The sequence below is a fragment of the Phoxinus phoxinus genome, assembly GCF_949152265.1.
Source record: "Phoxinus phoxinus genome assembly, chromosome: 6".
NCBI lineage: Eukaryota > Metazoa > Chordata > Actinopteri > Cypriniformes > Leuciscidae > Phoxinus > Phoxinus phoxinus.
In genome coordinates this window covers 27,199,175-27,222,439 of record NC_136881.1, presented here as the reverse complement: position 1 = coordinate 27,222,439, position 23,265 = coordinate 27,199,175, and the positions used below count along the sequence as shown (strand labels likewise).

Here is a 23,265-nt window from a genome sequence, read left to right as displayed (position 1 = left end):
TCAGCCATCCAGTTGCGATACACATTTTGATTTGGAGATGAAAGCTGGGGAAGCGCTTTGAAATGCAGGCCCCTGCACGTGCTTGCTGGACCTAATTCAATAATGACAGTTCACACATTGTCTCTTTCTCTCCGAGAAAGTGACTCTGGGTGTGTGACTCTGGTCATGGGCAAATAATTGCCTAAAACAATTGTGAGAGGTGTTGATTGTGATTGGCGAATCCAAAGAACGAGCGGAAACTGGAGTTTGCTTTCAATCCCCATTGTTTTGGTATGCTCTCCATTCATTTGTTCCTCAAAGTCCCAGCATCATGGAGGTTTGCCTGCCATTTCTCACATTCACCATGTGGCACTTGCTTTCGCAAGTGACCCCTGCCGCATCCGGCGTCCAGCGATGTGTAGTTGCACCCTTGCTGCTTCATGTAGCAAAGCCTTTCTACCGTAGCAGACTGTTGGCTGTTGTTGGCCCCTTAACCTGCCACGTTAAGCCATCCTCGGCAGGGGCGATGACCAATTGTCAGAGCTGGGAGCAGAGCTGCATGACAGAGGTGGAAAGCTAATGAAGTGGTCCAATAGTGGGCCGCCGCAACAGAGTGAGAGGTGACAGGGTACTGGACAAGCGCCCAGCAGAGAAACGAATCAGCCCGCAGAGAGGAGGCAAAAAAAAATAAAAAATGAGGCCAGGTGACAGCAACGGCAGATGACAGACTCACCGGCGAGAGCAGAGATAGCCCCAGTGTTGATGTAACACTGACCGGGGGCTTCACTCCAGTCACAGCGAGAGAGAGAGAGAGAGAGAGAGAGAGAGACGGTGAGAGAGAGGCTGTATTCAGACAGAAGCAGAATATGATTGCCAGTGCTGTTTAGAGCGCTAAATATGGTTACGTTCATTTCGGACATAGATGAAAGTGACAAAACCATTCTATAACCAAAGTGACTCACTTAAATGTTAAAAAGTGTCTTGGAATTCACTTTTCAAAATTGAATGGCATAACAAAGAACGAAATTTCTTAATGAAGTCTTACATTTAATTTGTTGAGGTCTTAAGTTCTTTTGTATGCATTTGAATGAATCGTCAGTAATTGGTTTTCACTATCATTTTAAAATTACGGTATATTAGTGAATATTGAGATATAATTAAACATTAATTATTAAAATAAAACATTAACCATGAACTAATTTAATGAAATATCTGAAAAACATGCATGTAAAAAAACATGATTTTTTACAGTATATCATACCGTATATTATATAATCTGGCATACAAATTATGGCTCCACTGAAAAAATCACCCTGAGCAAAATGTGTCATTAAGCAATTTCAAAACATTTAGTATCATCCAGAGACCAGAAATATCTGGGTCTTTTTTTTTTACATTTATCATCCAGCTCTAATTGCCATTTATTTGGTTCAGTTGATCACATTGTAGCGCTTGAAGCTATGTTTCCCTCACCAATTAATTAATTAATTCATCAATTTTATTATTTAATTTGATTGGTGTAAACTTTTTTAATCTTTGTTACATTGCCGAATTAATTCTAAAAGGGCTCTGTAATACTTAAGGTAATAGTTCACCCAAACTGTCCTTCCCAAACCTGTATGACTTTCTTGTTACACTTTATGTCGAGTCCACTTAATGCCAGGGACACACTTAACGACTAGCTGAAACATTCCAAGGCTGAACTGAACACACTTGCAGTGTTTCCAACGGCTGGAGAAGATTGTAAACACAGACTGAACGCGACTGTCCCTGACTCGCTGCGTTTGGGCACGATCAGTCGTAATCAGCCTTACAGTCGTTAAGTGTGTCCCCGGCTTTAGACATTCTACTAACTATAAGTAACTCTGCATCTAACTGAGGACAAGCTCACACTACAGAACTAAGAGACTACATGACTCGCCATGGTGCTCACACAAGTTTTATTGTTGTCTGTCATCGTCAGAGTCATGTTAAACAGCACTCATACATACTACACAACGCCGATAAGGTGCACAAAGTAGATCTTTACAGATTTTCTTCTGTGGAACACAAAAGAAGATAGCTGTCTCAGACAGTCACAGTGTATTCCCCCCATAAAATGCAAGTCAATGGTAACCAAAACTGTTTGGTTACTAACTTTCTTCAAAATATCTTATTTTGTGTTCCGCAGAATAAAGAAAGTCATAAAGGTTTGATGTCTGATTGGACCCAGCTGTGAGACTTTCCGGTTTATGGAAGTTGACATCTTTGATACATCCTTTGGTCACTGTCGCTATGGTTCAAGCATGTTCACAGTTATCATAGAAAAGGGGCTTGACTTTAGTTATTATGTTCATACAGACAGTATTTGAGCCTCTCCTGCAAGCTGTTGTATGATCACAATTCGAGAGTCACACCTGTTCATAAATACTTTGACCGTGTGAATAGATCTAGAGAGATGGGAGCTTCCACTCAAGACCTCCAAAGTAGCTTTATGAGAGAAAATTATGCCAAAGATGATGTGATGACAGAACAGAATTTGACATATCAAGATAGGCACTTGGGATTACCCCTTTATGAAAGTCTAATAAAACAGCCAGTAAACGGAAAGTGCTCATTTTTGTTGAGCTTAATTTTGGTATTTTGGAGATATTCATGCCTTATGAGGAAAAAAACAAACTTGGCTGGCGGATTAAGCTGATAAATTATTCAACGCTCACTGTAACATGAATTCGAATGGAAATTTTGCTCTATTTTTAGCTGCAAACCGAAAGGTCACCGGAGTGGTGTGACTTTGTATCTCCGCGCTCACGTCTCCAGCTTGTACTTTTCTGCATGTCTTCGAAAGAGAGGGTGCATGTGCGCGTGCAGCACGCACTGTCCCTGTCTGATAGGACACGCGACCCGACACGCTCTTAATTAGAGGATGCCCTTCCAGGTGCTGACCGGACCACGCTAAGTCCGTCCGCTGACATCTGACTGGTGACATTTCCAGCCGGTGCCACCACATACACCACCCCCGCCACCACCTCGTTCACCGCCTGCACTCTTCACGTGAAGGTCACAAACTCTCCCAATGGCTCCTGACGATCTTTAGCTCATAGTCGTGTCCTGTCCCCTAACCTGACTTTACCTTCGGTGATGTCGCAGTTCCACGTCACCATTAATCAGAGTCATCGGAGTGAGGCGGTGGTCAATTCGTGTAGATTGATGAGAAGGGTCAGCGCTGTTATGGATGGTGTATGTACTTGGATTTGGGGGGGGGGGGGGATCAGATGACTGCTGAGGGGAGTGTGGTAGAGACAGAAGGGGTGAGTGATCACTGCTGATCTGTAAGGGAGATGAAAGGAGGAACAGTGAGAGAGGAAAGGAGGAACAGTGAGAGAGGGAGGGAGGGAAAAGAATGGGCAGGCGCTTAAGTGGAAAAGACTGACAGAACAGGAGAGGATAGTGTGATATGAAGATCAGACATAAGTAGAACAAATATGATATTGTGAATGTGTGTCAAATCATGTACAGTAAATGGAGATTGTGTGTGTGTGTGCGTGCGTGCGTGCGTGTGTGTGTGTGTGTGTGTGTGTGTGTGTGGCCCTATTATTCCCTACGTTATGGCCACAAAGATGGCAAGTCTGAAATCATTGTCCTTGTTGGGACATTGTTTGAGGAAAAGTGATGTTTTTTGAAAATCAAAAAGTTTTTTTGTAATGGGTAGGGTTAGTGGATGGAATATACAGTAAAAAAAATAATTCTCTATAAAATTGAAACGTGCGTGTGCGCGCACCCACAATTATAGTACATGAAATCAGCTACATTGTGGGGACCAGCCAACGGTCTCCACACGGAAAACTTCAAAGATTGACCCTTTTTACATTTCCAAGGTTCTCAAAAGCGGAAGTCGTCATATTTGGGGTAAACTTGGTGAGTGGAAACAACAGCAAATATAAAACCCATGACAGCATTTTTATGACTTTCCAAAAGAAGAAAATATATTGAGAGACAGATTACATTGGTCATAAGAGACAAAGATGTCAAATTTGACATCCCTCCCTCAGCCGTTGTATTAGAAACAGTCACGCAGCAGAAATCTGTAATTTAATGGCATGTAAATAAAAAAAGTTAAATTAGGTTATAGTGTTGTGGAAAAATGTCTTCATTTTCTTGCAAATGAAGCTCAAGAGGCAGAATTCCAGACGTCAAAATAAGACTTTCATGAACAAAGCAACATATCCGAGATGATGGCCGCCACATCTGAAGTTGTCTCTACCTTTTTCTTATCTGTTATTTCGCAGTAACCAACTGACTTAATTCTCTGGCAAGATTCACCCTTCCTGTTTCATACAATTAAGTCTTTCATCTCTTGCCTTTCTCACTAATTGTGGAAGCCTGCCAATTGATGGTCAACCCTTTATCAGAAGCATGATATACTGTAGCATTTTCCAAGGACAATCTACTCCCTCTCAGAGTCGAGAAGCCTTCACATGACATGACAGTATTTCACCTCATAATAGTGGTTTTATTCTTTCACAGCCACCTGTGGTTTACTAAAAATCCCCCACTAAGCAAAAACTGCTCAGTGGCCACATGAACTTCCTAGATACGCCTGATCTTTGTCACAGTCACGTAGACCATGAGGCCTAAAAACACATCTGGCTTTTATAGTACACAGACTAGTTCTACAATTGTTTTCTATAGGATAAATAACATATTGAATCAATAGAAAGTATCATCAGCTCAGTATAAAAACAATCAAAGTCGAAGGAAAGTCCCCACGAAGATACAAAACAAGCATGTGCGTGTGTGTGATTGTGTTGTGTTTTGAGGAACAAATGTCCCTAAAAGGATATTAAAACCTGAAATCACATGCATTGTGGGTACCAGCCAACAATATCCACAAGGAAAATGTTTAATGAATTTGCTAAATCATGTTTTAATTAAAATCTAAATAGAAACAAAAAGGAGTCTGCACAGGCGCACACCGAGTCATATTGCAAATTCAAAGGCTTTTAGTTTGATCCATTATATGCACCATGAACACTTTCTGGTTTACCGCAGTGCACATTTTGTACTGTAACCCTTCACTTAAACTCATTTGACCTTTGACTGATTGATTATTCCTTGTACAGGTGTTTTGGATAATAGGTGTATGGATTTCATTGTTTTCCCCCCTAAACCCAACTGTTTTGGAACAAACATTTGGAAAGAAATGAAGTTCTCACCAAAGATGCATTTAATTGATGTCTGTTTTACTGCATTTTTTTAAAATCTAATTATGCAGCCTTGGTGATCATAAAAGAAACATTAAAAATAAAGATTAAAAACATTTAAAACATCTTATTGACTACAGACTTTTGAACGGTAGTGCATGTTTTTAGCATGGACTAAATGTATTACTTTTTTTTTTGTTAAAAAGAAAATAGCAAAAAGGTTATCAATAATGTTAGGGAAAGAACATATCATTAGATGAGTATATATATATATATATATATATATATATATATATATATATATATATATATATATATATATAAAAGTGAGTCAGAAAGAACCAATGGCCTGTGTTCTGTTCTTGGCACTGATAAGAAGGGGCTCTATGTCTTAATATTAATTATTCATTAAAGCCTGATTAGAAATGTCCCACTTTTATAGCATATTGAGTGAGAAAAGAAATGTGTCTTACTTTCATCTAAACTGGCCAGAAATATAGAAGAAATATATCACTACTAATCATTTTCTTTACAATTACAGACAGTCAGCTTAAACACACTGTTAGATGTTCCCACTGTTTGATGATTCAGAAAGAACATAGTCCATATTCATTTTAAAAATGCCTGAAAAATAGTTTCTGCTGGGCCAAATCTAGATCATGTCCATGAAATCCGAAAAGACAATTTATCCTATTGCTTCTTAATCTATTTATCTTGTCTTCTCAGAAGGTATCCTTTCTGAGAAGCTAAAGACAGACTGCTAAAAAGGATTATTAATTCAAGTGAATATATATATATATATATATATATATATATATATATATATATATAGCCTATATATATATATATATATATATATATATATATATATATATATAGCCTATATATATATATATAAACCTTAAAATCATCTTCTGCATTGATGCTTAAACTTGACTAACTAATAAATGACAATGTTCAGATAACTTGTTTTAAATGGTGAGTTGCCCAAAAAAGGAAATGTCTGTCATAATTTGTTTACCCTCATATTTGTCCAAACCTGTATGGTTTCATTTTTACCACAGAACACACTTTTTGGGTCTGTTCTTTACAGAACGCTATCTCATGACTTCAGAAGACATGGAATATAGTCCCGTTTTTTTCAAAGGATGATATCCTTTAACATTAACATTTAACATTAAAATATCAACAAAAACATGGGCGTAGTTCTCAAAACCCTCGCTTCTCTTTTTTTTTTTTGCCCCACAGCAGCGAACCAGAAGGAGGCCCTAAAGGGTTCATTCTATGTCAAGGAGGAGCCCCAGGCGGAAGAGCCCCTGAGCTCTCAGAGAGGACCCAGCTACAGCTTCTGCCAAGAAGGACCCCCAGGGGCCATCAAGCAGCGAGAGGAGGGGAGTCCGATGTTGGGGAAGAGAATCCTACTCAGCCAGGACATCAACGTCAAAGTGGCTTCTGAACTGCTTATGAAGCTCTCAGGTCAGCAGATGCATTTTGGTTCATGTGCTCATGTGTGTATTTTCAGGCATGCCTTTTCAGCGGTTGAATTCACGAATACTGTTGAGGAAACTCAAAGGCCAGAGGATTGAGTGAGTGGGTGTGTGTGAGAGATGTGTGTGCTTTACATTCTCTGTATCTTTCCTTTGACACATTGCTTGGGTCATATTTAGAATAATCTTAATGCAACAGTACAACAAAGGTTATAGAATAATTATGTAAAATTATGTAAAACACTGTCAGGTCATCATAAAATCCAGCATTCGTTTAAATTTGCTCTTGTTTGTCGGTAAATTTTGTCTTTAGTTTTGTCTTTAGTTTTGTCTGTATTTCTTTCTTTCTTTCTTTCTTTCTTTCTTTCTTTCTTTCTTTCTTTCTTTCTTTCTTTCTTTCTTTCTTTCTTTCTTTCTTTCTTTCTTTCTTTCTTTTCCTCCCTATCCGACTTGCTGCTGTCCATTCCACTCATGTTTTCTGGGCAGAAGGAAGAGGGTCAATTCCTTTTCATGTTGTTCAGTCAATGTGCTTTTTATCCTGGTCAGTCCTCTGCCAAAATAAACCCATTGATTGCTGTTTTGGGCCGCTGGTCCAATCTTTATTTGAACTCTACAATACAAGGGGATTGAAAAAAGTTCAGGACTAAAAAGTATTTTGTTGTCACATACACTTTGTGTATAAATGTGGTTGAAATGGACTCTGGAAGATGGAAGTTTTGGAGTGATTATTTGTGGAAAAAATGCTTTATTGATAACAAAGTACAGAGTGTATGATAAAACATGATAGCGTTGCCAGCCATAATTAAACATGCTTCACTCACATGAGCACTGTGTCAGACCATATGTACCACTAAGCCAAAGCTCCAAAAAATTAAGTGCTATTTCATTTTTTTATATTACTTTGAGCTGGGTTACTAAATGGATTAGTCAACGCATAATGATTCTGAACTGAACAAAATTGAATCCAAATCATGTTACATTTTTAACTGGAGACCTAATTCCTATCATAACTCAATTTTGACAAAATCTGTAGTCACTGTTTTGCCTTTGTACTGCAGAGTAATCAATAACAGAAAATGTAAATGTTTCAGGAATCATTTGAGTCACTCAATTAATCAGAATCCAGAATTGAATCATGAGAGATTCCCTCACCTAATATTGATAGCCTTAAAATCGACATGATTTTTTTTCCCCTATTGTGACATAAATTTGGGTAAAACCTCAAATCTTGCCAGTGTAAACATCATCAGAGAAGAGATGACTATGTTCCTTTAGACGAACACAACCGGAGTTATAATAAAAAATATCATTGTTCTTCCAAGCTTTATATTGGTGGTGACAGGCAGGCCTTGTTTTAAGTCCATAAAAATGCATCTATTCATCATAAAAGTAATCCATACAACTCCAGGGTGTCATAAAGGCCTTCTGAAGCAAAAAATATCCATATTTAAAACTTTAAAAACTTAAATAACTAGCTTCCGGCAGACGGCCTACGCAAGTCGATTTACACGAAAAGAGTAACACTTAACGCATTTTAGGAGTAGCGTAAGCTTTGACTCTTCTCGCGATTCAAACAAATAGAACTGAGCTTCAAACTCAAGCTCCTCTTCTCTATCCTCTTCGCTATCCTCGTAATCCTCGACATTTCTCTTTAAAAAACTGGTGTTTTGTTTTGCGCTATACTCTGAGCTTCCGCGTTCTTCAATACGTCATGCGTCAGGTCAGGGGTTACTCTTCCGCCGTAAATCGATGCATACGGCCGTCTGTTAGTTATTTTAGTTTATAAATATGGATATTTTTATTACACAAACACATCTCTTCGCTTCAGAAAGCCTTTATTAACCCTGTGGAGCCGTATGGATTACTTTTATAATGGATGGATGCACTTTTTTGGGCTACAAAATCTCGTCCTCCATTCACTGCCGTTATAAAGCTTGGAAGAGCCAGGATATTTTTTGATATATCTCCGATTGTATTCGTCTGAAAGAAGAAAGTCATATACACCTAGGATGGCTTGAGGGTTAGTAAAACATGGGGTAATTCTAATTGTTGGGTGCACTATCCCTTAAATGTTTTTTATTAAAGGCAAAAAAAAAAAAAAAAAAATGCAATGATCAGCGACGCGCGGCGAGGGCAGCGCGGCGCGTCTTGGACTGTGAGAGCGGCGAGGAGAGTTGAAGCCAGGTCAACTTTATGGTAATGAGCTATGACGTGGTTCGGCGGCAACCAATCGGACCAATTCCTTTTTTGTGTAACCCTATCGTTCTTTATAAATCAGGTCTTGAGAAACAATAATTGTGAGATCACACAGAGATGGGGTTTTAGACGTGATTGCAAGGTAATAAAAGGGCTTGAGAAAGAGAGAAACAAACAGAAACTGAGTGAGAAAAGCACTTGCCAAAGAGAGAGAGAGAGAGATCTAGAGTAGTCCATTACAGAGGATGATAGGGAGTGATTCACTCTAAAGCAGCGTATTTGACGGGCACCACACACCAGCTGCTGCTGCTCCCTCCCCATGATGCCTTACACTTCAGCGTGACTCAGCCGTGCCAAGAGAGAGCTGGTTTTAACACGTGTGCTTCCTGACTGCACAGCCCCAGGTCACGTTTCCCCTGAGAGTGAGTGAAAGTGAAAGTGTGAACTAGAGAACCGAGCATATACGAGTATGGAAAACACTAAGACGTGAGAAAGCGAGAGAGTATGCTTCACTCACGTTGTTTTTGAGCAGTATGTGTGTGTGCGTAAAGCTCATTGAGAGGTCTCCGTGACTTCCCACATTAGAACTACTACGAGCAAGAGCCTCTTACCCGCTCACCCCACCTCCAGGATGTGTTTCCTCAGCCTCTCTCTCTCTCTCTTTCTGTCTCCAGAGGCCAGGAACAGGGACCAATTAGCCTGTTTGTTGTCAAGCTGAAGCAGTTTTACACGACATGGCCTCACAGATCTCTCTCAGCGCAGCCACAGCGGCATGCAGACATGCAACCAAGTGGATCTAAATAGCTGCGCTCCGCTAGCTGCAGGCTGGGGATCAATGCCATGGAAACAATGACATCGTCTGTGGTCTTCTGTGTGTGATGCAGTGGTGCAGTCTTGAGAGGTCATTTAGGGGAAGGTCATCTCCGTCTGGCTCATTTGCTCATAAGCACACTGCCCTGCTGACCGAGGATGTCTCAGTAACCCCCTCACTCTTCTGAAGGCCATCTAACATGGCTTTACGTGAAATGCAATGGGGGTTGTGTACTGTAGTGTTTGTGTATAGTTTCACTTGGCACTGTTGTGCGAATCTCCGCAAACTCAGGCTGCGCATTCAACTCTCTGCGCTCACTGTTTATACTTGACTTGCTCACCATTGCATTGTTCTAAAAACAACAGACGGCAATGTAGAATATCAGCTGAAATGGCAGCGAGAAGTAGAACATTTAGCTTCCCGGGCATGATATTACCAAATTAAACCTGTTTCAATATTTTAGAGGTCAACTTTAGAAGACTTTAAAAAGTCTATTTTTTTTTATTAAAATTACATTTTAACATTCACACCAAGGACTATTATAAAGATATATCGCTAGTTCTAAAAATCGTTCTAAATATAAAAGAAGGCAGCACCGCAGCAGGTATTTTCACTAAGACAAGTGCACTAAGGGCAAATAACAATACATGGTATTTACACTTAGTAAAAAATAGCATATTTTCTTAGCAATATGCTATTTACACTTAGTCAAAATAGCGATATTTTCTATTTATACTGTAAAAATAGGAGTATTTTATTTGCAATAAGTGTAAATGGTAGATGCTATTTATACTTATAAATAGTGGCAGATACTATTTGCACCTCAGTTTTGTTGTACATTAAACGGTATGCAATAATAACATAGTGTAAATTATTATTTTTAATAAAATTATTAAATAAATACCGCCTTATTGGGATAATAAAGCTCTCCCTAATCCAAAATGATATTTTTTTTTTTCAATTATAAGTGCTTTTCTGATCTGATATGTGAATGCGAATGAGTACATATTAGAACAAATTAGTACTATGTGGTCATGCTTTCTCATTCACTAAAACAAGAGAATAAGAACAGCATGCCCATGATTTAACAAAAGTGAGAGAATGAATTAGGACAACACGGCCATGATTTAACTAAAATGAGGGAACAAATTCATTGCCATGATATCTATTTTTTCTTCCATGTTTCCCTCCATACTCCTGTGTTTTGATTGTGAAATTTCTCGTTCTTTGTGAAGATTTTTTTTTAGTTAGCTTAGGTTTTGCAAGCTAACTGCTCTGCATTCTAGCTTAGCACACCACCTGCTGATTAGCCTACTAGCTTAGTCTTTACCCTACATAACTCAATGACACATTTTTATGCATATTCATTTTTGTTTGATAGGGTATTACAAATGGCTACCCACTGGGGTCCTATGTATACTCAACTCAACAGGCGGACCAAATCAAAGCCGCTTTAAGGCAAGCCTCCCAAGGTTAGCAAGAAAAGCATAACACTGGTACGCAGAATTATTTAAAAATAAATGTCAATGGAAGAGAGGCTTCACTATGCTGCTTTTGTGGGGAAAAAGCTTATCATTTAATTAAAGGGGTGGTAAAATGCCCTTTTCACAAGATGTAAAATAAATATCTGATATCCCCAGAGTGTGTGTGAAGTTTTAGCACAAAATACCCCACAGATATTTTTATATAGCATGTTAAAGTTATCACTTTTTGAGGGTTTGCAAAAACGCACCGTTTTATGCCTGGCCCTTTAAATGCAAATGAGCTACTGCAGAGAGCGGGGTTTCAAGAGCTTGTGTGTGTTAGCAGCTGTGATTACCTCAGGCAGACACACTAAAATGACAGAAACTGTTCTGCCTTTAATGTTAAAACAGAGTCAGACAAAGATGGAGAGACTCAAGAAGAAGTGACAACATGTAGAATGCAACAAGGCGTCTCTGAATGGTTAGTTGATGAATTTATGTTGCTGATGTGGAGTTTCAATTAGGATTTTCTGCCTCGTATAGGAACTGTTGTGAGATGCACACAGAGTGACTTTCTATTGCATGTGAAAAGATGGATGATAAAGTTTGAGCTGACTCACAAATGTACTCTTATACAACAACTTTTCCTCTTCTCGGCTCAACATGTACTGCGTGTTCCCGGGGGCGGGGTTTATGTAAATGTTAGGGTTGGTGATGTCACTAACCCGGAAGGAATGTTGTGTAGTCCCTACCGGCCGTTTGTTGTAGTCCTTTTCTTTAAAAGCAAATATCTTGTTTATGCTCAAACAGCAACATTACACACTAACTAAAGTTAGAAAAGTGAAATCATACTCAACCACCCCTTTAATCAAAAGCCTATTGCCAAATCTTCAACATGTTTACCATTAAACATTAATTTTGGATTGATCTATTTTTAGAGTTTACTTTGGAAAGAAATGCTGTTTAATAAGAGAAATCACGGACAATTTTGCAACCTTGGGATTCAGTTTACGGCACCTCTCATTCCTTTTATGGTATCTGCAAACAGTGAATGACTATTGCACAAAAGAAATTCAATGATGTCAAGGCTGCAATGTGATTGGTTTTCAAGGCGCAATACCATCACAAAACTTATTCCCAGATTGCTCCAAGGGGATTGTTCACATGTTAAATTCATGGTCACATCATCTGAAAGGTGGATCCTGGTTGACTAGTGATTGACAAAAAACAAGGAGAAAGTTAAAGTGGATTTGAATGGAAGCACTGACAAGACATGAGTAAGTTTTTGGCGGGTGGGGGGGGGGGGGGGGGGGGTTAACAGTGTAGATAGCAGCTTTCCCTTTTTGAGGTGTTGCATCACACGATTAAAAGTAGGTCACCTCCCCCACCCACCCCCCATTAAAACCAGTTAACAATGTGTCGACTTCCCCCACATCTGTTTGATGGTAGCTGTTTGCATCCTGGGGCTAATTACCACTGCCGTGTTAGTCCCTCTGCACTGATGGTTCCTGAGTTTCAACAGATGGACCATGATGTGGTGCTGCACCGGGGGGGCACACAGGACCTAAGAGAGGACTGCCATCCTCTCATCCTCCACAACGCAACCTGTATGTGTCCCTACGGGTAGAGATACATAAAATTGCTGCTTTTTCTCAAGGGAATTGTTTCTTGACCTGGTCATCTCTTCATCTTTTCTGCCAGGTTCTTGGCCTTTGTTATTATACCGAAAGCCAATTAGAGGCATCATACAGAGCTCAGCAGTAAAACAACAGGAGCCTTGCCATCTAGTGATATTGCGGTAGGCTGATGAGTGACCATGACCTCACAAATCCCACCTCAAAATTGGAATTAGTTGAGCTGGAATCCAATGAGCTCAAGAAATGTATTTTGACAGCGACATCTTTTTTTTAGCATTGGAAAAATCAGCATCTAGGAGTGTAGTTTGAAAAAGGAATGTGAAAAACACCTTATTGATGAGTCCAATGGGTCTCAAATGGTGGAATGCCATCAGGTAGTACACAACATGACCCTACACATTTGCACAGTATATTGTCTATTTTATTATTGTGCAAAAATAGGGATCAGCCAAAAACTGAGGCGATCGACAAAAAGGTGAAATATTATTGTTTGACCTTAAAGTTTGTGAGCTGGTGAGTTTAAAGAGCGGTCTGCTTTTGACTCTGTGAAAAACTCTGGATTCCGCACTGTTTTGACCAGGACATCAATAATGAAACCAGACAGAGCAGTTCAATTGCTTCTAAATAGATGGAGAAAGTTTAAAGATTACATTTAATTATAAGGTATTAGGGGGTTTGAATTTGATTGCAAAACTTACAAATGTGCAAATGTTTTTTTTCAGGGCTCTTCCATTGCAAAGAGCCAGTCAAAAGATGAGATGATTATTTGTAAGAATATGCAATTATGAAAGATCTCATATTGACCAATGCTGAAAAGATTTCTAATTGACCAATGCTGAAATATTTTTAGGGTCATCATTGATGGTGACTAGGTGATGCCTGTATGGTGGTACTTGGCCTGAAAAGTCTCAGAACCTCTGGACTATTTGATTTAAAGGAAGTTGTGGCATGAAACACTGAAAAATCAGCAGTTACACAATGGCCAAAGACATTCGTTTGCATGTATAGTTCATTCATTATTAAGAAATGGCATATGTTGAATGCAACAACATATAATAACTCTCTAACAGAGTAACTGGCAAATATTCAACCTTTTTACAAATGGGCTAGATTTATCTCATAATAATCATCTCAAACCATGAATACCTACGGATTATGCTTAATAATAAAAAGCATTGCTTACAGCAGGTCCAAAATCCAAACAGTAATTATAATGAAATTTTTTGTTGAAGGTTGGATTTGTTGGTTTTGTTACTAAAGTTGTGCTTTGAGGCTATAAAAAAGATGCATTTAGTAACACAATGTCTTAAAGAGGCTTTTACTATACAAATTGTCAAACATCTAACTAACATAACAAACTATAGACACAGTGAAACCTTCTCAAAGAGCTTGCATTACAAAATTCATCACTTCAACCATGACCGTTAAATGCTCCATACCAAAAAAGGAAAACCCCTCAAACAATTGACTACTTGGTTGTTGAATCATGACTAGTAGACCACCTTTACCCATCCCCAGCTTAAAAGATTACCCCGCATGTATTTTACGACTGCAAAAAGACAGTCTTTTCACCATCTAGAGTGAAGATACACCTCCACATGAAATGAAATCACTGTGAAGCCTGCACAACCATTTGACCATTTCCTGCATCACGCACAACCCGGCATCCATCCAGTAGCCTCTTCAGGGGCATGTGGAGCACTGATTCTCTCTTGCTTTCTCTCTCTGGCTGAGCTGAGGTGAGTGTTGCATCATGATGTGCTGAATTATTGAGAGGCTGTTCGGCCGCTGGTCTGGGATCAGCTCTCCCTTGTCTCTTTGCGGGTTGCGGTTGCTCTGGACCTCTTTGAAGCAACTGAACTTTTCACCTCGTGTCTAAGCAGGTCATCCTTTCCGTCGGGCCAGAGGAGACGTAGTGCAGAATGACAACCTCATTCTCTATCCTCCTCCACCTCCGTCTCACCCTCTCAGTCTCTTTCTTCCTCTTTAACTCTCGTCGTTTCTTTTCTGTGCACCTCTAGCCAACTAATCTGCCTTAAAGGCCAGTGGTACTGTAAAATGCAATACATTTAAAGCAATCTTTTCAAGACTAAACTGCCTAATTGACTGTTCACTTGTCAAACATTGTAACCAATCCCGAATTTCTATCTTTCTTTCATCTGCTTCATCACGATTCCACCTCCTTTCCCTATTTGCATCTCTTCTGTGTGCATCAATTCCCTTTCTCTCTCTCACGGTCTCATCTCCAAATTCATATTCTCAGGCTACTGTACAGTGCATCAAAGTGCATGTGACAAGTGGGGTTTGCATGTGTTGAATGACTAATGCTTTGAGGCTGTCAAATTGTTTAGTATGCCAAACGAATGCGGTGCCAACGATGGTTGATTCATGCCTTCATTGTCTAAATGAGGGTGATGAAGTCTGCGACGCATGTCTTTGTCACCAACCTTCATCGCTTTTTTATATGACGCCTCTGAAATGTTTGACGTAGAAATACTGGTGGGTGAAAGATGACACAATATAATTATAGGTAGTTGACATGAAATCCTGTTTTCAAGTTTACATGTCCTGTGGTGTGACATGCTAAATGCTGTCTAAAGCTATTTTTAGCAGCATTTTCCTCATTTTCCTTTTCCTAATTTTATTGATAACTTTTATTATAGAAGCAGTTAGCTTGAGCCCAAATTAACTGAGAAACTGCATGTAAAAATGAACAATAAAGTATTATTTAAAATGAAGAGTAATAGCAAAAAGCTGACTTAAAGGAAATTGTAACAGTTTTATTCGGTTTTGGTTTCGTTTTTTTTTTTTCATTCGGCTCCCTGTTCTGCTCTACCTGAGTTCTGTTTGCTAGTTAGTTTCTTTAGTGACTGATTACATTCACCTGTGATTCATTTAGTTCCTTTGTTAACTGTGTACTGGTATTTAAGACCTTTAGTCCTCAGTCCTTTGTACGGTATGTTTGTTTTTGTGTTGTGGTAATGTTGTATGAGATTGATTCCTGTATTCTCCTGGGTGTTTCCAAGTAAGACTTTGTTATTGAATTTCCTGTGTCGTGCGATCATTGCCTTGAACGTGACAGAAATGTGAAGTCATATTAATTTTAACCTAACATCTTGATACTGATTTTTTTTTTTAACTACAGACAGTTTAAAACTGCATCAGTTAGGGGTGACAGATATGGCAATATGACCAAATTCGTATTTGAGTAATTTTATATCATGATCACTATATATAATATATATTTTAATAATAATCAAATTACAAACAATAAGACAAATACAGTAAAACAAAGATGCAAATAAAACAAAACAGTAATTGTTCAGGTATAATAGGTCTATCAGTTCCATTCAAGTAAGAAACGTACTACTACCGAAATGTAATAATAATGAAATGTAAAAATAAAATACCTTGTATTCATTTTTCCTTCCCCCATCTTTCGTTGTCAGAGACAGGAAATCATGCATTTGCATACACATTCTTTAAACCTATTATGCTTAAGCCTACAATGCGCGTGGACGTGGTCATGTAAATGCATTAAATCATTTTCCTTTATCGGCTTGGGGTCATAAATGGCTTAAGCATAAACCGATCGACACAGTTAGATTTTTTCCCATTACCCTGATTTCTCCTGGCATGTAAACACCATAACCTGCACTCTTTTGGCTTATTGAAGTGTGCATCTGTGAAATGTAAAAGGAAAGCATCCTTTACTTCGGATTCAAGCGCATATTGTACACTCCGACTTTTTCTTGACCAAAGAAATAAAACAAATGTGTTCACATCCCGTGCAACCAAAAGAGACGTGGTACAGTTGTTGAAACTGCAAACATCCATGGAGAATATGAGTTTTGGAGATTTTAAGGGCTTAATTTAAAACTGCACCAATTTCGTTGTGATGTCGAGGAATAAGCAAATGAGCAGCCAAACTCAACAGGTCTGAAGCACATGTGCTAACCACTTGTCCACCGAATCGATGTGTCTTCTATTTGTTTTCCATGAACCTGCACTGGGTGTAAGACTGTCAGAGCTCACAGGAGAGATTTAACAGGCAGGAATCTTTGATAGACCAGATGGCTAAACAGATAGTTGACACTGGTCAGCCTTGGTTTAACCTCCCCGCACTAGTGCGCTTTCAGTGTGTGTTTGTTTGTATTTTCCTTTCTGTATTTGCATATTTATTTACTCATGATAATTTTGCATATCTAACACACTGGCTATTTTCGATGCTTTCAAAACACTGCCGATTAGAGTTGTGCTCTCTTCCTCTTAGTGACCCGCTCTCTACATCACTCTTTCTACGTACAGTACATGTTAACAAAGGCATTTGAAAGTAGTTACTGACGTCACTGAACCCAGTTCGAGAGTGCATTGCTGTGTGTGTGTGTTGTGAGACTGCGTGTCCCCTAAATGACCCCGGTCCTCAATCTGGCTCCAGGCACTTTATTAAGGGATTAACGGGCTAGTGGTTGTCAGTGTCCCCGTGTGCCATTGCCTCCTCCAGCTCCTGACACCTGGGCACACTACTGACCCCCCCCCCCCCCCCCCCCCCCCCAAACACACACTCACACACTCACAAACCCATACACACTCTTGCACACGCTCAGACACTGTAAACATACACTGTACTCACACACTATCTAGGTCAGAGCCAGACAACAACACTCCGACAGACCCTGCCCAATAACGCTCGCTGTTAACAGGAGGGGTGGAGGTCACCCGGCCTACCCACAATCTCTTGCTCCCTCGTCTCCGGCCAGACAAATTTCGTATGATTATGCCCCCTCGGCCTCTCTCCCCAGCTGTCTGATCCAGTGTGGTCAACCCTGAGAAGCATATGCCATCTACCGCTCAGCTGTACATACTGTCAGGCGTCTGATCTGATAAGAAGAACAGGCTAAACGTTTTCCTACCCTGCTTTTTTCAGATTCGAACGCAGGGAGCAGACCTCTTTGTTTTTCTATATCAGAAAGGCTGAGTGAGTTTACAAGAGCTGGTTTTGATTAAAAGAACTGTGGAGTTCCTATGAGCTCACTGACTGTCTGTCTTGTTTGCCCTGTCGTGGCGCTTGCGTGTTTTTTTTTTTTTTTGACTAACCATAGGAAATTCTTGAAACCTTTAGAAGTTTGTAAATATGCTGTCAAGTTCAACCCTCATTGAAACCACTGCACTTTATGACTTCAAATGTACAAAAACAAAACACAAAGCACCAGGTAGCCAGCCAAAATGTAGCATTTTTTGGATTGGCACTACGTATCTTCTTCTTTTTCTTTTTTTTTAAGAGATGGACAAGGAATTGATTGTATTTGAAGGAGGTACTTTGTTTTGTTCTCTTTCTTTTTGGCTTTGGCTTAGCCTTCAGCAGTGAGTAAAAAAAAACACATTCTGAGTCATTTTGACCAGATTTTAAACCCCCTTTTTTAAGCCAAATTATAGACATCTGCTTCAGCTTGACCCGCCTTTGGTAAAAGCCTTATCTCAATGATGCCCTTGTCTCTGTAGCAGTTTAAAAATCAAATGAGTCACAATGCGGACTACCAGGCTCAAATTTAAATATGTTGCACATGACAGTGGTTTGATGTCTACGTTTCCTAAGGCCAGGGGGCTTAAATGTTACAAAATCTTGCTTCTTGGTTTAGCATAATGCAGAAAATGTGGGTGATTACAGGACATTTCTATGCTATTGCCAGGGTGTTTACTGGTCCAATTAAAGAGACCCTATATGGCACAGGTCCTTCCCTAACTGTATGTCTATTGGACTTTCTATGGGATATGTCATCACGTAATGACAAAGAAATTATGAACACATGCAAAAACAAGAGATAACCAATTAAATAGTAATAACTGATTATGTTGTAGTCAGTGTATGCTTTTTCAAGCAAGCTTAGTAAAATAAAACCTGTGGTCACACTTTAGATTAGGGTCCAATTCTCACTATTTACTATGACATTTGCCTCAGTAAACTCCTAATTACTGCTTTTTAATAGTTAGTAAGGTAGTTGTTAAGTTTAGGTATTGGGTAGGATTAAGGGATGAAGAATATGGTCATGCAGAATAGGGTATTATTAATATGTGCTTTATACGTAATAATAATCAGCCCAAATCATATTAATATGCATGATAATAAGCAACTAGCTAATAGTGAGAATTGGACCAGTGTTACCAAATCTGTTGTTTTCCTTTTTTGCCAAATATTTTATCAGATAAATACCTTAACCAAGTTTAGTGTTTTGTTCTTGTTTGTTTGTAGAAGTAATTTATAAAAGTTTCAAGAAAATATATATGATTTTTGGCAAAAAAATTATAAAACAATACTGTGTTGAGTCAAAATTCCATAGTAAATGGAATGCATTATTTACGTAATGATAAAAAAAATATATATATGTCCCATTCTATGACCAAGAAATATAAAAATGACATTGATGAAATGAAAATGATCTGTTTTCAACATTTAATAAGAAATGTTTTTTTTTTAGTTCCAAGTCATCATATTAGAATGATTTTTGAAGGATCAGGTGACACTGAAGACTAAGACATTAAGAGTAATAATGCTGAAAACTCAACTTTACTGGAATAAATTACATCTTTAAATATATTACAATAGAAAACGGACACTAAAATAAATAAATATTATCACCTGTGGTGGATTGGCTACAATTTCATGGGATTGTGTTGCTCTTTGTTTTTCTCAGTCTCGTTCAAAATTGACTTGAGACCTTAGTGGTAACTTTTTCCAAGGAGCATCCAGAGGCACCCGAGCACCTTATGTCCGATCTCGCCTCAGGACTGCCACTGACTCTGCACCAGTGATGCAGTTGCCAAATATAGGCTACTCATTGTTCTGCCACTTCTGCAAAAAGCTTTCATTACTTGAAATCTTTGTCTGAAGCTGAAGTTTAACAATTTTGCTTGTTGAAATCTCTTAGCATTTAATGCTAATTAGATCAGTGTTATGATGGTCATTTGCAAATGGAATAACTTTCTTTTTAATTTGCGTTTTCAGAGAATAACAAAGACGCTTGCATCCAGAACGTCATAGTGAAGGCGGAGCCTATGGAAGTGGACCCACCCCTAGAATTGGCCCCACCCTCCTCTCATCTGCTGGGCTTTGGCACTTCAGGGGCATGTGAGAAGAAGGAACCAATGGTCAACCTCCCAGATCCCTTGCCCCGCCCCCAAAATGACCTCTTCTCCCAAGACATATCAGTCAAAATGGCCTCTGAGCTGCTTTTCAAATTGTCTGGTAAGTCTCTATGAGAGAAAAAACAGGGTGGACTGTACATTTTAAAAAGAGCTCTCTGCAGCAACAGTCTTCATGTTTTCTTCTTCATCGTCTTCTCTGATTGCTGCACTGACACACTAGAGAGTAGAGGGATATTTGTGGTGTTAAATGATGGCAGGATTGAGCTTTTCTTCCAAGAGCGTTCTGAGGATTAGCAGAGACAAACCTGCCCCCAGCGCTCCTCGCTGCCAGCCACGGCTCTCTTTAAATGCCATCTAGCACCTCGGAAGCCGATCACAAAAAACTCACCACCCCCACCCCCCCCACACACACATACACACACATATATATATATATATATATATATATATATATATATATATATATATATACATGCACAAACCTCACACGCACGCCATTCGCACCCTACCACCTCCCCCCCCCCTACCCCTTGGGAGTGGTGTGTAGCTGCACAGTGTGTATGTATAACCCCTCAACCCTCGACTCCCTCAGATTGTTCTCAAACATTCTGGCTCAAGCACACTCGGTTGCACACACTTCCCTTGTCTCTCTCTTTCTCTCTCTCTCTCTCCCTCTTGCTCCTGTGCAGCATCGTCATGGCAACGCAGAGAGCCCTTCCATCCTCTGTGAGCCGTGTGACCGAGAGGGTGTCAGGGAGAGGGGGCTTAGGAAGTGCCACCCAGGGAGCAAGGTCATTACCAGACCACCAGAAGAGAGAAAGACAGGCAGATAGACAGACAGACATGAGATACTGTTCTCTTTTGCCCTCTGTCTTTTGATATTTTAAATGCAGTTTGTCTTTTTAAAACCTAACCACTGCAATCCCTGCTGAAAAGACAAGAACATTTGTGAAATTGTGTGATATACTAAGACTTCTTTTCAGATAATCTTAAATGTATTGAGTTCTTAAAAAAAATGAAACCCCACTAAGTTTTGCTAGATTTTTTTTCTTAAACAAGAAAAAAACAGTTGGAAATTAGAATTCAATATATGTTCAATATTCAGTATATTTATGCAGTTTCAAGTAAATGTATATTTTACTGGAAAACTGGAATGTTATACTGGTCTAGGCTGGTTGACAATATAAAATCAACTGAAATTGTGACTATAAAGTACAATTTGTTTTATTATAAAATTATTGAAATCATTGAATTATAAGATTATTCTTATAAGATTAAAATGAACAAATAAATATTATTATTAGAAACAAACTATTTTATAGCAATATTGGTGAAACTGGATGTTGGTCTACCAGCAAAAACAAAGATTGTTTTTTTTCATCAGGGATGGATTATTGGTCAGCTTTATTAATAAATAGTTCTACAAAAAAAAAAAAAAAAACATATTTACTAAAGAAAATTAACATTTTTACTCCTACTAGTGGTAAATTATTTTTTTAAGTACAACATTACAAAACCGGTTCTGAGTTTAATTCCATTGTGTTTTTCTTTTTCAGAAAAAGTAAGTAAAGCAAACGAAAACAAAGACAATGCATCATTCGGCATACACAGGTAGGTTTACTGTTGTGCGCCTGTTATGCTTCCATAATTTAGCTTTGCACATTTAGTGAATCTAATGGTAGCTTGTGATTTTACAGCCCTTTCCTAGACGACCGCTTTAGACAATCACCTTTCAGCACGCGCTCCAAGAGCTCTTCCCCAGCTGAAGCCGGATCTTCAAGCAGGGTTGCCCAGCTAGGTAAGAACCTCTCCTCCGCACCAGCCACCTCACTCATTCAGCGTACATAATTGACACCTAGTAACCGGTCATAAATATTTCTTACTGCCCATAAGGGCTTTCGCACTGGGTAGTTCTAGAAACTTAGTTATAGGAACTAGCCACCAGGGTGGTTCTCCAAGAACTAAAGGTTCCCATAGGAACATTTTCCTGGTTGCATTCGCACCGCCAGTAGGAACTGTGAAGTGACGTAAGCCGCACTTGTTGTTGTGACTTATTTTGACGGCGCGGCAGACCTTTATTTTGACGGCGCTAAGAACACCCAGCGCTCCCATTCTCCATTAGTTTATGATCTGTTTAATACGTTATTAGATAGATCTGTTACACAAAGAAAGTTGACAGAATATGAAAAAGTATTTGCCGTGTGGCTGATGTCTAATGTCGCTAGCTGAGCAGAAATACAAAATGATTTTTGGCTCGGTCCCCTCAAAGTTGCGTTGGATTTTCTCCTTAGCCTAAAGGTTAAGAGGCCCATCTATCACTGTTTTCCATGTTCGTAGAGTTAGTTTCTGGAGTAAATAAATAGGCTATAATCTGTGGGTGTACACTGCTTTATTTTAAATGACGGGCACTGGTGTTTCGCATGCCTTCAGCCAATCAGCGTACACTAACTTCACTGGTAGTTCCTATAGTGCTGGTTTAGAACCTAATCTGAAGTAGGAGGCTAGGAGCTAATTTAGTTCCTCCAAAAGGAGTTCCTAGAACTAAAATCGTCCCTAGTTCCTGCGGTGCGAACACGGCAAAATCCGGGTACTTCTGCAAATAGTTCTAGGAACTATGAAAAGGTTCCTCCGGTGCGAAATCCCCTCGTGACACTGTATATAAAAAAAAAATCTCTTCATGTTTTTATTTTTGTTAGGGTTATTAGGGTTTGTTGGGATTCAGTGTTTCCTGTGCATATTTATGACTGTAAAAATTTTCACGTTCTGGGAAGATGAAGGCGGGAACCAGCAAACGTTCAATGTAAAACTCTAATCACAAAATATATTCAACAACTACTGGAGAAAGAAACTCATGATTCATGAAACTGATTCAATAATTCCACTCATAAACAAAACATCTATATTCCAACATGTTTCTAGTAAATATTTGTATGTGTCTGGTATCATTGATTTGTACAGTTTGATGTAGGCCCTATATGATTTCAAAAGCTACTGTCGCATCAACAAGTAATTTTTATGTGGATTTGGTGCTCAATTTGGACCCTGCTCACATCTACATAGATCTATGCACACAAGCCGCCCCTCTCATCTAATGCGAGGCTACAGAGGCCCCTCGTGCTCCCACCCAGCTTTGAGACCGCTGCACTGGGCAGCTGGCACTCCCTGCCTCCCTCTACTGGCCCCTCTGGCAAAGGGTAATTAGTTTGCGCTCGCCTGGCCCGATTCCCTACACCAGTTAATGAAAAAATGATTGGGTTTTTCGTGTCCAGGGTGCGTGAAAGTTAATTCACTACACACTCAGACATGCGTTCATTCTTGCGCGCAGACACAAAGCAGACGTACACAAATCACATAAGAGCGGCTCTG

General features: G+C 39.3%; 1 protein-coding gene across 6 annotated transcripts in view; it reads left to right on the top strand.

Moving 5' to 3' along the window:
* znf827 (zinc finger protein 827) overlaps positions 1-23,265 on the top strand; it is a 70,687-nt gene that overhangs the window by 27,061 nt on the left and 20,361 nt on the right. For 5 of the 6 annotated variants that reach the window (XM_079615906.1, XM_079615905.1, XM_079615903.1 and 2 more), the window contains exons 5-8: positions 6,411-6,638; positions 19,760-19,999; positions 21,456-21,510; positions 21,597-21,697. In XM_079615906.1, the coding sequence (XP_079472032.1) occupies positions 6,411-6,638; positions 19,760-19,999; positions 21,456-21,510; positions 21,597-21,697 (624 nt within the window). The remainder of the gene's footprint in view (positions 1-6,410; positions 6,639-19,759; positions 20,000-21,455; positions 21,511-21,596; positions 21,698-23,265) is intronic. The other variant, XM_079615904.1, reaches the window with a different exon arrangement.